General features: G+C 43.1%; 1 protein-coding gene across 1 annotated transcript in view; it reads right to left on the bottom strand.

Annotated features, from left to right (window-relative positions):
* The window catches only part of GPD1L (glycerol-3-phosphate dehydrogenase 1 like), a 28,174-nt gene extending 13,909 nt beyond the window's left edge, over nucleotides 1–14,265 (bottom strand). The window contains exons 1-4 of the mRNA XM_088463537.1: nucleotides 13,998–14,265; nucleotides 7,771–7,948; nucleotides 5,136–5,276; nucleotides 2,061–2,199 (exon numbers count right to left, since the gene is read on the bottom strand). Of these exons, the coding sequence (XP_088319663.1) occupies nucleotides 2,061–2,199; nucleotides 5,136–5,276; nucleotides 7,771–7,948; nucleotides 13,998–14,047 (508 nt within the window). The 5' untranslated portion in view covers nucleotides 14,048–14,265. The remainder of the gene's footprint in view (nucleotides 1–2,060; nucleotides 2,200–5,135; nucleotides 5,277–7,770; nucleotides 7,949–13,997) is intronic.
* Between the last annotated feature and the right edge of the window lie 901 nt (nucleotides 14,266–15,166).

Raw genomic sequence — 15,166 nt, 5'->3', positions numbered from 1 at the left:
TTGTCAAAGCATTTCATATTTATTTTTTTCCAGCCACAAAGAAATATACTGATCATTTTTTATTATAGTAAAGTGCACTCTACATTTCATCTGTACCTAGCTACTGTGCACAACTTGATCTATTGCATTTATTTAAAGCAGCACTCCTACATAAGGTGAAAAAGTCATCCTATCTAGGGGTCCTGGAACCTAAAGGCATGGTTCATGCAGTCATTTTCTTAGGGCTCCGTGGTTAAACTCATATCCACAGACTAAAGAGACTGGCACTGCATGACCCTACTACGGAGGGAGCTGCGAGTAGGAACACCACAATAAGAAGCCGCAATCTTAACAACACAGACGACAACTTCTGACTGGTCGTCCTGCTCACCCAACACCCTCCGCAATCATATGAAAAGCAGGACATACAGGCGATACTCACAGAACAAGAAGTAGGAAGAAGTAAGAGCCAGAGGTTTTTTTTTTTTTTCTTAAAAAGTCAACTATACAGAAAAGAGTTCAATGAACATCACAATATACATATTAATACACCTAAGTACATTTTATGGATGGCACATTATTACCTGATCTCCAAAGCATGAAATTGGATAGCTAGAACATTAGGTCTTCTACTTGATACTTTAGGATGAGAAATAATGAAATTATGCATGGGAACAAAACGGACCCAGTGTCTGATGGTTTAGAATAAATTCCTTGATTGGATATAAATAGCTTTTTATTCTGTCTACTGGATGATATAGTCTAATGCTTTACATAATTTAGATAGCCTTCATCTTCCAAAGGAAAAAAAAATACAGTAATGATATACAATAAGGAAATATGGAATAAAGCACGTGTACTCAATTGGGATTTTGTAAAAGGAAATAATGCGGGTGTTGTATGTTTGCTCAGTTGAGTTATAGGGGTCATTACAATAGAACAGTGCCAAGTGTTTCCCAGATTAATGGGTCATTTTTCTAAGAAAACTGAAACATTTTAGTGTGTTGCGAACACTTAAAAGTGGAACTAAACAGAATTTTTGTTCTTTTGTAAGTTATTCAGGAGGTGGATGATGTCGTTTTACATGACAATACAACGGGTTTAATTATACCACAACTGATGCACCTCGTTTTGCACCAAAATATGAGCTTTGATGACCATATTTTTATCCCACATATACCCAGAAATGTTTTTTACCCATGCATTTGTGCAATGTGTACATTATGATATGTATTACTTCTACACTGGTACTAGGTCTGCAAAAGAGCCATAAAGCTGCTGGCAATGACATGTCAACCATGGAACAATGCTTTGCTAATTGCTAATTGAGTTTAGTGTGGACCTGTCATCTGTAGACACTGGCGCCATCGCTGCTTTAACTACATCCCTTGTGATGAGATTGCTCATTTACCACATATTACCCTTTCTAATGTTAATAAACTACTATTACAAGGAGTGTAAAAAAAAAAAAAAAAAAAGGTATTATTACTTCTTACATTGAATGAGTATTTTTCTGGTTGTGAAGTACTCCCATATCCATGATATAGGAGAGTGGTTGGTTGGAGAAAAGCAGCCCAATAATCACTAACCTTGTACTGGAGCAGTTACCAACTTCCCACAGACATACCACCAGTAAGTTGGCCAGAATAAAATAGCCCCACTGTCTACGCTGCTTACTTTTCAAAATTAATGTGAAGCACAGAATCCAAGTTCACCTGAAAACTTTATGGTGACACAAACTAAAAGGTCTCCAAGTGAATAACCCCTTTAAAAGAAGATGTCTGCCTTTATACAGATATGTAAAGCTATTGCTTGTAATGACTGTACAGGAGATTGTGCTGCCTGTAGTGTAGCCCGCAACAGGGCCATCAGAAAAACCTGTCCTTCCTATTCGGCAGGGAGTACTGAGTGGCCAAGTTTCAAGACTGGACCAATGTTGCAAAACTTTATACATACTGTACAAAGCATTATTTAACAAACTTCTCCAGTTTTTGATGTGCTCTACAATGAAATAAAGATTGTATATTAAAAAAATGTGCATATAGATCCATTTATGATTAGATTATCTATATGTACATTACCTATTGTTGTCTCACAGAACTTTTCTGCTGCCACTTCATTTGCAATGTTAGCTCCCATCAACACACTAATATCAATTCCCATTTTCTCACGGATAATGTCAGAAATCAGCTTCAGACCCTCTGGGCCTTCATCTATACCCTGAAAACAAATAAATGTGAGTTGTAACATGTAGAAAAGACTGCTCAGTGATATTAATGAAGACCATTAGCTTTACTATGGCTGTATTTCATTACAATGAGGGCTGGTGTGTGTGCAGAGCATGTAAAATGTACCGTGCCTATCAGCACTCATGAGAAAAGAACATGGCACATAAGAGGAGATGTATCAAGCTGTGGAGAGCGATAAAATACCAACCAGCTGTCTGTAAAATGAGTTAGGAGCTGACTGGTTGGTACTTTCTCTCTCCATGACTTGATATATCTCCCCCATAGACTAAACACACAGTATAGGCAGCATGTAAGCACTTCATGACCAGTACCAAAATAAGTATGTGCTCAAAGCGCCAGATTGTCACAATCCTTTCATCTCTGTCACAACAATTAGGGGAGACATTAACAATTCATACGACTAAAATGTCAATTTTCACTAGACAAACTTGGATTAAAACTGAAGTGTAGTTAAAACTAAAAAAACGTTAAAGATATTTATGGGAGAATAATGTGTCACAAAAAGTAAATAAACCACGATAAAATCGACTTGTAGTATGATAATTCTCTTAAATGGTCGTGTAAATTTTTTGGTTAAGATCAGACATGTTTGATTTTACCAACTCAACCAGCCGATTAATGTTCCCGTGTAGGGGAAAAGATAGAAGAAAAAAGGAGAGTTATGGTAAAACTTACCTTGGTTAACTCTCTTTCTTTGAAGTCCATAGGGTCCACAGGGAGACATAGGGGTGTAGGTGGAACCTGGAGGACGGGACACCAATAGCAAATCTTTTCAGTCCCAGGATGCTCCGGTCCTTCCCCTTCTACCACGCCCACAGCCTGAGGGCACTTCAGTTTTGTTAACAAGCCCAAGGCAGCAGGATAGGAGAGAAGGAAGACTGGTACACTGAGGAATCACACTCTCACGCAGAGAAGGAAACAAGTGACCAGGAGAAGAAACACATGGAAGCTAGGACTTCGAAGAAAGTTAACCAAGGTAAGATTTACCATAACTCTCCTTTTCTTCTTCAGGGTCCATAGGGTTCCACAGGGAGACATGGGGATGTCCCAAAGCAGTTGTTCAAGGGCGAAAATGCTCCTGAGATGATAGGAGAACCCTACGCCCGAAGCAAGCATCCTTAGAGGCAAATGTATGAAAGGTATAAAACCTAAGAAAGGTGTGGACAGAAGACCAGGTGGCCTCCTTGCATAGCTGTTCAGCTGAGGTGCCATGCCAGTCTGCCCACGAGGGACCCACAGAGCGAGTAGAATGAGCAGATACTGAAGCCTGTGAGATCGTCATGCGAATCCATCTGGCTGGCCATCCCTTCTTGTGGAATCCATATAGGACAAAGAGGGAGTCGGATTTCCTGATGGAAGTAGTGCGGTCCACGTAGATCTTCAGAGCAGGGACCATATCCAACGAGGCCTCACCTGCTGAGAGGTCTGGCGAATGAAATGCTGGAACCAAAATTTCCTCGTTCAGGTGGATGCGAGAAACTATCTTGGGAAGGAAACCTGGGCGTGTACGAAGAACAGCCCTGCCTGATGATATATTAAAAAGGGGGAAGCGCCCCTATATCCGATACCCTACGGGTAGATGCTATAACCAGAAGAAACAAACAGAGTCTTCGCAGTGAGCCACTTGACATCCACTGATTACAGGGGTTCGAATGGAGGTTCCTGAAGTGCTTGGAGCACCACTGACAAATCCCATGTAGCCACAGGAGGGATAAAGGGAGGTTGTGTATGTAGAACACCTTGCATGAAACCAGATAGACAAAGCAGAGACCTGCACTTTCAGAGATGCTAGGCGGAGGCATAGATCCAGTCCAGACTGAAGAAACGCAAAAATCTGAGTAAGCTTAAAGACCTGCGGGTCATAGTTTCTTGGAAGACACCATTGGAAATATGTATGCCATATTCTGTGGTAAATCCTGGCTGAGGCTGGTTTCCGTGCTGGAAGCATAGTCTGGATCACAGAGCTGGAGAAACCCTTAGCCGTTAGGAGGGATGTCTCAAAAGCCAAGCAGTTAAAGACAGACGGGCTAGATCTCCTTTAGGGGTGCCTAACCCTAACTCCCCCCCCCTTAGTGCCTAAACCTACCCCCCCACCCCCACCCTCGCAGCCTAAACCTAAGTCTCCCGGGGGGTGTCTAACCCTAACACCCCCCCCCCCCCGGGATTGCCTAATCCTACCCTAAACCTAACTCTCCTGGGGGGATGCCTAACCCTAAGACCCCAGGGGAGCCCTAAAATCTAAACCGCGGCTGTCCGCGCCCAGCTTACCTTAGTTCAGTATGCTGGGCGTCGGGCTCCAGGCATAGGTAAAATGACATGCGTTGGGATTTCGACGCCTGTCATTAGTACCCTGCCAGGATTTGACAGTCGGGAAGCCAGCGGTCGTCATTTCGACCGTCGGCTTCCTGACTGCATCATCAGCATTATTATACCATGCAAAAAAATAAACAACACAAATATGTCCCCATTAGAGCACCGATGCTATAGTTACAAAGGCTTCAAATGTTCTAGGTTTCAAATGTTTCATAAAGCCAGTCACACAAATCTAGTGGCCACATTAATTAAAATTTTTTTGTTTACTAACTTAATAAAAAGACCTCCACGGTTATTTAACATACCATCGCTCACCTATTTGACTATGCATGGCTGCACCCATCTCCTACGGGTTACAAGCTTTGTGGGATAGATCTGTTCCTATTACTTCTTTAATCCAAAGCAACGACTTCATTACATTGGTACCACAATGGAATTGCTTTATAAATCTCTTGTATAGTTCAACTGCACAAAGCAAATCACATACATGTACACGCATATTATAAAGGAAAGCAAAAAGCAGCTTAGAAATAGAGAGACATAATCAGATTTTCCCTCATTAACCCTCGGTGTAACACAGAACCAAAATGTCACCTTGATGAGCGTTATCCCCAGAGCTTTCTTGTGCACTTTCCCAGAGATTTCCTGGCAGATTTTATGTATGAACTGATGCGGAATAACAAAGATGAGGAGATCAGCACCATTCACTGCATCAGTGAGATTTGGGATGGCAACCTGGGGAAAATGGAATAACATTAACATGCAAAGTAACTATACAAAGCTGGAAAACATATGGCAAGTTCACCCAAACGCTCGCTGATAAAAAGGTAGAAGATCTTATTTAAACACTTGAATTATTTTAAATGCTCCATCTAAATGGGCTACACTTATAGACATCTATATACCATATAAACAAACAGATAGTGAGTTAGTGTTTGGCAAGTTTTTTGTTTCCTGCTTGCTGGTAACTTTGGGCTTGATTCAGAGCCGGACGCTCTGACCAGAGCGCTCGCTCTGAATCAGGGCCCTCCTCCATGAAAATGGAGCGGCCTCCTGGCCGCTCGTATAGCTGTGGGTGACCACCCACAGCATATATGAGCGGCCAAAAAGATGGTCGCGATGGTCTTGACCATCGGACTTGCAATGGAGACCCTGCGGTAGGGTCTCCCTGCCACAAGCCCTGGAGTGATTTTGGCTCTATCAGAGCCAAAATCACTCCCACTGATATCACTAGTGATGTCAGTGGGGCCGGCTTCAGACGGTAGGCGTTCCCATGGGAACGCCTCCGTCTGGCAGGCACGCCCACCAAAGGGAGCGTGCTGTCAATCAACATCGACAGCACGCCCCCTTTGGTGCGAGACCCGGAGCGATGGAAAGCCCGTCGCTCCCCGGGTCTCGCGCATGCGCACGACGGAGCTCCCTCCGTCATGCGCAGTGGGGAACATCGACCCGCTTGCAAGCGTACTGCTGCTCGTGAGCGGGTCTGAATGACCCCCTTTGTGCAGAAACAATACAGATATGTCAGAAAACATATCCCACTATGAGTAATGTTATTATAATTATTGAGTCCACATGGATAAAGTGAAAGAGCCTGATTCAGCGATGGACGTAATGCCGATGCCGTTGAGAGATTATCGGTAACCCGCGCATGCAGGACTATTTGTGAGCGGAAACAGGGGATGGCGACTCAAACACAGGCGCGTCACGTTTTTGGGATGTGTGTCATACCAATGCGCAGATAAAATGTCTCCAGCGTCTCAGTCAGGCGGCCACAGGCTTCCTCAGAAGGTAGATTATCTACCGATTTGCGGCCAATGCTGCATCTTTGTACGCAGTCGCTTAGATTTGTGAAGCCTGCGTTGGGCATCTCAATAAAAATCCCGGGGGCTGCAACATTTGCATAACTTCGCACAACCGCTACGTACAAATTTGCATCTGCGGTAACATTAGCGTACATCTCTGAATCAGACCCAAAGACAATATTTTAGACAGACTATCGGGGAGATGTATCAAGCCTTGGAGAGAGATAAAGTTGAGTAGTTGCCCGAAGCAACCAATCGTCTAACTGCCATTTCAAATACTGTGCTAGGAAAATGACAGTTATACCCGCCAGATATAAAATCCCGGGTTCAACCCGACACACTGAACATGGGTTGAAGCTGGGCTACCCCTTTCAAACAAGGGTGACGACGAGGGTTAATCCCAGGTCGTAACCCTTCACACACTTCGTCCGCCATTCAGCTAGTGCTAAGATGTGATGTCATCACCAAGCACTACTCTCCCCGTCCAAACAATTTCTTTTTAGGCATGAAACAGGTTGCAAGTCCCGGGAAAAATCCCGATAGCGACCAGGGTCATGTCAACCCATGTTGGACCTTTCAGACATTTGCCAGGGTTGATGCGCATTCACGTGCAAGCACCCAGGTTTTTGGCTTGTGTGTGCAAGGAGTATTAGAAGTTGAGTGCTTGCTTTGGGCAACTTCTTCACTTTTTCTCTCTCCAAGGCAGATACATCTCTCTTTATCTGTCTGTGTTTTGTAGAATAAAGAGCATTACCTCTAATCAGCATATAGCTGGTACTCTCAAGAAAATATTATGAATTATGTATCCTTGGAAGTTGGCCTTGCTGTTAATAAGTTTAGAGCAGTGGTTCTCAAACTCGGTCCTCAGGACCCCACAGGTTTTGCAGGTCACCCAGCAGGTGCACAGGTGTATTCATTACTGACACATTTTAAAAGCTAATATCTCACTTGTGATTCTGTAAGGAGACATGGGAAACATGCACTGTTTGGGGTCCTGAGGACAGAGTTTGAGAACCTGTGGTTTAGAGCATTGATAGAACATTCCACAATAAAATACACCAAAAGCTACGAACCACACACAGATGTGTAATGAAACGCAGAGCTTCGGTAGGGAGAAAAGCCAGACACTCCATGGAATGTCAGGCAGCACTGCACAAGAGGGTCAGGCTTGTTTGCAGAGCGCACAATGTGATTTGAGCAGTAGGTGAATGTAAGCACGCAAAGCAAGGACACAGCTACAGATTGGGCACTTCCTGCACAAGCTACAGCTCTGCTATTAGGTATATTTATTAAATGGGAAAACTAAAAGAATGAGGGCACAAACTGAACACAACCAATATGGTTAGGAATGCAGCCTGTTGTAACTACAACTCAGATACATGGACGGCAGTTTCCAAGACACTAGGTAAAATAAGATATATTCTCACCACGTTGTCAGGTAGTTTATGTCCAGGGAGATATTTAACATTTTCATGTTCAGTGTTGATGATCTCTGTGAGCTTCCGCCCATTAATATTTTCTTCAAACACCCACATGTTGACAGTAGGTGCAAATTTCTGCAGACTTTTCACATTGTTTCCTATAATTTTGGCAACAGCAGAGCCCCTAAAGACATACAAGAATGCAGGTATGACACAAGAACTTAAAATATACAATGCTTGTCCAAATGTACAGTAACAGGTTCATTTAAGCAAAGACTGTCCCCTTTAATTGCTATATGGAAAGTGCTCACAATTTGAATTTCAAGATAGAAATTGCTTCGGGGGAGGGAAAGGTATTATGTAAAATGCAGAATACCTAGAAAATGCAGATGAATAAACATAACTTCCATCCATGGTAACAATCCTGTTCATAATGCAGGTAAGTCAAAATTGCTTATACCCCATTCTACAAAAAGAGATATTGGTGGAGGGAATAACCCATTCAGAAAGGTAGTGTGTGACAATTGTAGATGAAGGGTATAATTTGGGCAGCACAAAAGTAGGTAACGCAGAATTGGTTATCTACGGAGCTAAGTTTTAGAATACCAGGCTACTTAAAAAGATTTCACAGCAGCAACCCTACTTAAGCTGCCCACACACATAGCGATATTTTACCCGATCTGGCCGATTCTGACACATTGGAACGACAGATCGTGTGCAGTATGGCCAAATCCTGAGTAAATGGTGAGTCCCCACTCACGATCCCGATGCGATGCGCATCCCCGCTGGTCGCACATCGCATCTTCAGATCTGCCATGCAGTAGGGCAGATCTGACAACCTCAAGTCACGATGCACTGGAGTAGTTAGGAGGCACGACAGATTGTGTGTCACATTGGCAGCATTTTCAGATCCAATCGTGTGCAGGACTGCCGGGATGCTCCAGGGGAGAGTTCAGGGGGAAATCGTACATCTCGTTGGATTGAGATCACATCGCTATGTGTGGGCACCTTTAGATTCCCAAAAAACACCTCAGCGCATCCTCTGTCAGAGGCAAACAGGAGCACAATATGATTACATAAAAATAATACCTGTTTATTGAAAAATAATAACAAAGATGAATAAATAATAGTAAATACCAATGTACAGTTAAGACCAGGTTTTTTTTTTTTAATTATACACGGATTTTTAGACCCAGGTGGACCCATAGCTGTCTATGCAAGGCTGAGCAGAACTTTTTAATTTCTAGATTTACATCCTGCTTTTCGGTATATATACCATACCTTTCCTACAGAAGAGTGGGTTACAATATACCAAAAACATATCTTAAGGATTTCTGTTTCGTGTTATATAGGGTGAGGCTGCTTCAATCTTTTTGTTGTATACAGGTATTAGGTATTTCCCACACCAGAAACTGTACATTGGTATTTACCATTATTTATTCATCTTTGTTATTATTTTTCAATAAAGCGGTATTATTTTTATGTAATCATATTGTGCTCCTGTTTGCCTCTGACAGAGGATGCGCTGAGGTTATTTTGTGATTTAAGAGCAAATATCTTTGTGGAGCCCATAGAGCATCCACCATCTTAGCAGCGCCGTTTCAGGGGTACATGGTCCCAGGTGTGGATTAGAACAGCTCCTACTCTTTTCTTTGTTATAGGAAGATCCTACTTCGAGTCACTTGTGTAATATTAGTAAGCAGCTACACAACGCTTGTTCCTACAGAAACCTAAGAACTATATAAAAGGGAGAAAACCACTTGATAACTTACAAGTTTTACTCTTCATGGTGCAGACGCTTTGATTTATAATACATATTTGGGAGGAAATGTAATATCCTGCAGTGTGACTCTGGCAAGTCTACCAGATGTTTTAAAGCGGCAATAATTTAAAAGCAAAACCAACACTGATGCCCAAATCTCACAGGATATTATATTTCCCCATGGTACTGGAATCCCAGGTCGAGTGACGTGGCAATCCAACCAGGGTAGCTTGCAGGTTTTAAACACGGGAACCCGGGTAACCCTGCAATGTAAACGGGTAACCTGGGTACCGTTTACAGCATGGGGGAGATCGGATTTCCTGGCGCTTGGAGACGAAGTGGGTACTATGGGGAGGTGGGTACTATGGCCCAACACACATCTGTACGGGGTGAGCACATGTACACTGTGCAAAGTCACTTTCACACCTGACAGGTCCTGCACTCATCCCCTCCACTGACATTACCCCCCTCCCACCACCTGATGAAGTATATGCTAACATTTTACTTGATAACTTCACTATGGGATGTGCTCTTATGTCCTTCAGAATTGCATTCATGGGTTAATTTGACCTGAAATATAATCCAATCTTCATCAAAGTCCTAATGATTAAATAAGAGGCGGACAATTCAATTAGCTGTAATGCTCAGCTGTGCACATATCTGCCATATACAGGACCTCTAATATCACTATTTTTCCTGCAAGCATCAATGGGCTGCTAGGAAAAACTAGCAATGTTACCAGCTGCGATGTGCTATTCTGGAACAGCACTTTGCAGCTAATTTAAACACCCTCTCTATGTTTAAGCAAATAACAAATGTCTTAATTATCACATTATTGCAATATTTAAGGTTATTGTTGGAAATAGATGATCACTAAATAGCAGTCAATATGCATTATATTTAACTATTTCAACATGAAGCAGAGGCATAAAGGCTGATGGGTGTAGTAATAACTGTATAATGTTTGTTTCTAAGCAAACATTTAAGTGTTGTGTATTCACTTACTGGAGATCATATATTTGTGGTAGGATTGTCCATGTGTTTGACTGCTGCTTAGGGATATATCTCCTTTTTAAAGTTTTGAATGGACTATGGCAGTGTTTCCCAAACTCATTCCTCAGGGAGCACTAACAGTACATGGTTTCCATTTTTCCTAGTTGGTGCACATGTGTATTCATTTATGTCTGAACATTAACTGGAAAACATGCACTGTTAGTGCTCCCTGAGTAATGACTTTGGGAAACACTGGACTATGGTAAGCTTCTCATAAAGGAACACAGTGACACATGCCACCTTTAAAAATGTTACTGCATCAAATCATAAGGAAATTATAGACCACAGGATCTCAAATGACCCAAAACAGCATGTTTTCCAGATCTCCCCACAGAATCACAAGTGAAATAATTAGCTCTACTTGTGGATCTTTTAAAATGTGTCAGTAATGAATACACCACGGTGACTTGGAAGACGTGACCCGTGTGGGGTCCTGAAGACAGAGTTTGATAACCTGTGCTGTAGACCAGGGCTTGACAAATTCCAGGGGCCAGGTCGCCATGGCAGTGAGAGAGGAAGCAGATCCTCTTCAGCCCCCGCAGAGATTCGTGCCTATAGAATTGCGGCGTTCATTTCATGCACAGGAGTGCATGTGCTGGGTGTCGTCTGCGTTGACTGCTGTGCCTGTGTCTGTCCTGGCCTGCGCTGACTCCTCCTGTCCGTCCCATCCTGTATTTTTTTTTTTTCGGGATACGGTGGTCTGGCTCCTAGATTTTAGAAGAATGTGTCAAGCCCTGCTGTAGACTAAATCCACACAGGCATTTTTTAAAGCGCTCTCATTCAGTTTTTGACAGTTAAATGAATGAGAGACAGAAGCTCGGACACAGAACTCAGAGCCTGATTCAGCAAGGGACGCAGTTGCTTCTACGCACGAAATCGGCCGATTGTTGCTTCCTGCGTATGCATATTGGTGCACAAACCAGCCATTGCGATCGGGACAGACAGACCCACCACAGAGTGATTGACAGGAAGTGCCGTTTGTGATTGGCGACGGTGGGGGGGGGGAAATCGGCCGATTGTTGCTTTCTGCGTATGCATATTAGTGCACAAACCAGCCATTGCGATTGGGACTGACAGACAGGAAGAGTGATTGACAGGAAGTTCAGTTTGTGATTGGTGACGGTGGGGGGGGGCGGGAAATCGGTCAGATGCAGGTGTGCCAGGGTGTTTCAATGGCGTAGCAGGGGCGTGCATAAATTAGCCACTGCAATACCATATGCAGCCTGAAGCCGCATAGCGCGCGCTGAGGTAAGCAATTCCTGAGTAAGATCTGACCTGCCTTAACTGTGCTTCGATGGTACTCCGTTGTACCAATGTTTTGCAGTCTTGCTAAACATTACGGATGTGCGTGTAGGTGAAGTGGGCGTCCTTATGAAATGCTGTGGCGGCATTGCGATCGCTATGGATTAGCATAAATTCGTAGCGAAACTGTGTGCGTACACTATACTGCGATCCGTAGTTAATCAGGCCCTCAGGCCTCTATAACCTGACACAACCACTTAATTTATATAGATACCCATCTCTGCTAAGTCAGAGGAAAAACATGTTCGACTTTCTTGTCGTCACTAGCATGAAACTTGTTTAACTGGCTGTACCGACATCTCCATAGAGAAATTTCTACAAACATAATACTGGTTAACATCCCCCTATATGCTGATCTCCTAACGTGCCAGAGTAAGGTATTGTGCAATAGAGCACTTCTGCAATACATAAAAAGAAAACCACATTTAGCCAAAATATTAGACAAAACAAAAATTATTTAGCAATTTTTGCCTAACCTTTATATTATTTTTTTATACAATACATTTTAATTATCTACCTGGAGGAGGAGAACACATGCATTTTACCTATGGGCAGAGATATGAGGGTCTATGTACTAATAATCGCTACCACGATTATTATGTACCTAACTCGCCGGGGATATTTTCATTTGTAATAAAAATATCCCGGCTATGTACTACCAGGAACTCACAGGGACAGCGGCTGCAGTAACCGCTGCCCCTGCGAGTTATAGACCCGGCATCCAGGAGAAGCCTTTCACAGAAGTGAAAGACTTCCCTGGGGGAAGCTGACACTACGCATGAACACAGCGTCATCTTCTGGAACTGGCCAAGGACTGCAGGGAAGATCGAAAGATCTCACTCCTGCACCTGGAGCCCACATAGGTTTACACCATCATTTTTACCGGTGATAAATCTGAAAATCTTTGCTTTTTAAGTTTAGTACAAAGGAGTCAGATCGTAGTCACCATAGATAATGATGGACTGCGATCTGCAGTGCTACTTAGCACTTTGCTGGAGATTTATGTAAAAAAATTATCTTGAAACAAAGGCCCCATGGTGTTTATCTTTTGCTTTCCTTTTAAGCAGCCTTTACATTTAAAATTGTATTTAAAATATTTTAGGTAATTGGGAAATAAAAAATTATTTATTTTAAAAATATGTGAAATCACATATCTGACACAGAAAACATTCATGTGAAAAAAAACTATTTGCTTTGATAAAACATGTTGTGAAGGTTTTGTTTTAAGCAAAATCAAGAAAATATGGCTGTACTGATCAAAGGAATTTAAAAAGCCTGATTTGCTACCCAAATAAATAAATAAATGTGCCTACGCAGTTAAATCACAGCTAAAAAGTCATGTGTACCTTAAGGGTAGTATTTAAAAATTAGGTTTATGCCATAGTGTTTATGGTACTTGAGTATTTTACGGACTCATTGCAGAGAGAACCCTAGTGTCCTACACTCATTATTATCATCATCATCAATCATGGTAATGTCTAAATCCCCTTCAGAGAGGACCCTGACGTCATCAGCCAGTGTCCAGGGTCATTCCCTACCATCCAAGTGGGCAAAGGGGGAATATAACCTTGTGGCAAGCCTGCGAGGGGACAACTTTCTTCTTTAGGTGGGGACAACTTTCGGTACTTGTGTACGTAAAGTACACAAGTCCCATTTAAAACATTCATTGGGTTCTCTCTGTGATGAGTCCGTAAAGTACACAAGTACCGTGTTTAGAATATAATTCACCTATCTGTGCTCCGAAAATGGGGATAATGTTGGAGAAGTAACATGCACTTTAATTGTGTTACTTTTTAACCCAACTTCCAAACACGTCATTGTACATATGCAGAAGAAACAGATGCACTGTGTCATTGCAGTGATGCCAGTGTGTATATCCCCTTACAATTGTGTAATGGAACAAGGAGTCATTTAAAATGTACAAAGTGATATTTTGGGAGAGAGGACACTATACCGCAAGAAACAGAGGACACCAAATAACATAATACTATACCACGCAATATAATGTTAAGACCCCTGACCTCGGTACATAAATTAAAAACCCCATGCGTTAAATATACACATGAATAATAAATATTGGTCTGCATGATGCCCCTCCAGGCTGCCCTGCTCTCACCAGTTTCCTGAACCCACGATGCACACTTTGAGGGGTCCTGCCAGGGCCATGGCTGATTGCTTGTAGAGTGCAGCTGGGGTGCTAAGGGATGGAAGTAGTCACTCAGCACGCTCTGCTGCTAGTTATTATTAGAACCGTCTCAAGCACTTGCTTTGAGTTTGCAGAATACACCCACTAGAGACGGGAGTGGAGTGCTGGCCTTGGCTATGAGTCACTGTGCAGCGACCTGCTCCGAAGAGCCGCACAGCATTGTGGGGATTGTAGTCCTGACACCTCCCTCATGTCATGTCTGGAATCCTGAATGCTTCTGTCTTATGCTGACGCAGGTCTTTAATGAAAACCAAGTTTTTCAGCGTTAGAGAGTAAAATCCATCAGAAAATTATATGGTTTTCGAAACGAACAAAATAAGCAGCAAAACCTCCAGACCATAGTACTGTAGATTTAATGGTTGGGTACTTTTTCATATGAAAATATTTCTAGACTTTTATTTGAATAATTATCATTATATTGAAATGATGATGATGCCAGAATACCACAGCTGCCAAGTAAACCCAGAGAAGGCACAGAGCTGCCAACTTTAAAATGTCTCAGTGTCAGGGCCTGATGGTTAGTGCACAGCTCCGATGTTTTAGTTACCCCGAGCCTCTGACTATTGACAGGCACAATCGTTTGGGGGCGGGACGGCCTGTGTGTTGCCCCGGTTTTCTGGGAGGGTATGCGTTCGGCATCCCGTCGGTCTGGATGCAGACGCTTACCTTACCGGCGCCAGAATACAGACGCCGGGATGCCGAAGGTAAGAAGGGGTGGGGGGGAGGGTTAGGGTTACATACTGGGGGGGGATTAGGCACTAAAGCTGGGTACACACTGACAGATACATTGGCTGATCAATTGATCGGCCAATATATCTGCTGGCCGTCGTCCAGTGTGTACTTGCAATATGTCGGTGAACGTCGCCGTTCACCGACATATCGCATTGGCAAGTGTGTGTACAGGCGGGTCTGTACACAGCGGCAGCCGCAGGGAGGGGGGCGGAACACGGCCGTCGGAACCTACAGACAGACACAGATGATGGCCGGTCAGTGTGTATGAACAACCATCATTTGCAGATATATCTGTATAGTGTGTGCCCACCATAAGGGGGGAGGATTAGGGTATGAGGAGGGGGAGG

Source organism: Taudactylus pleione, unplaced genomic scaffold, assembly GCF_031769625.1.
Source record: "Taudactylus pleione unplaced genomic scaffold, aTauple2 ptg000053l, whole genome shotgun sequence".
Lineage (NCBI taxonomy): Eukaryota > Metazoa > Chordata > Amphibia > Anura > Myobatrachidae > Taudactylus > Taudactylus pleione.
The sequence above is the reverse complement of the archived record's forward strand: the minus strand, read 5'-3'. Positions and strand labels throughout refer to the sequence as shown.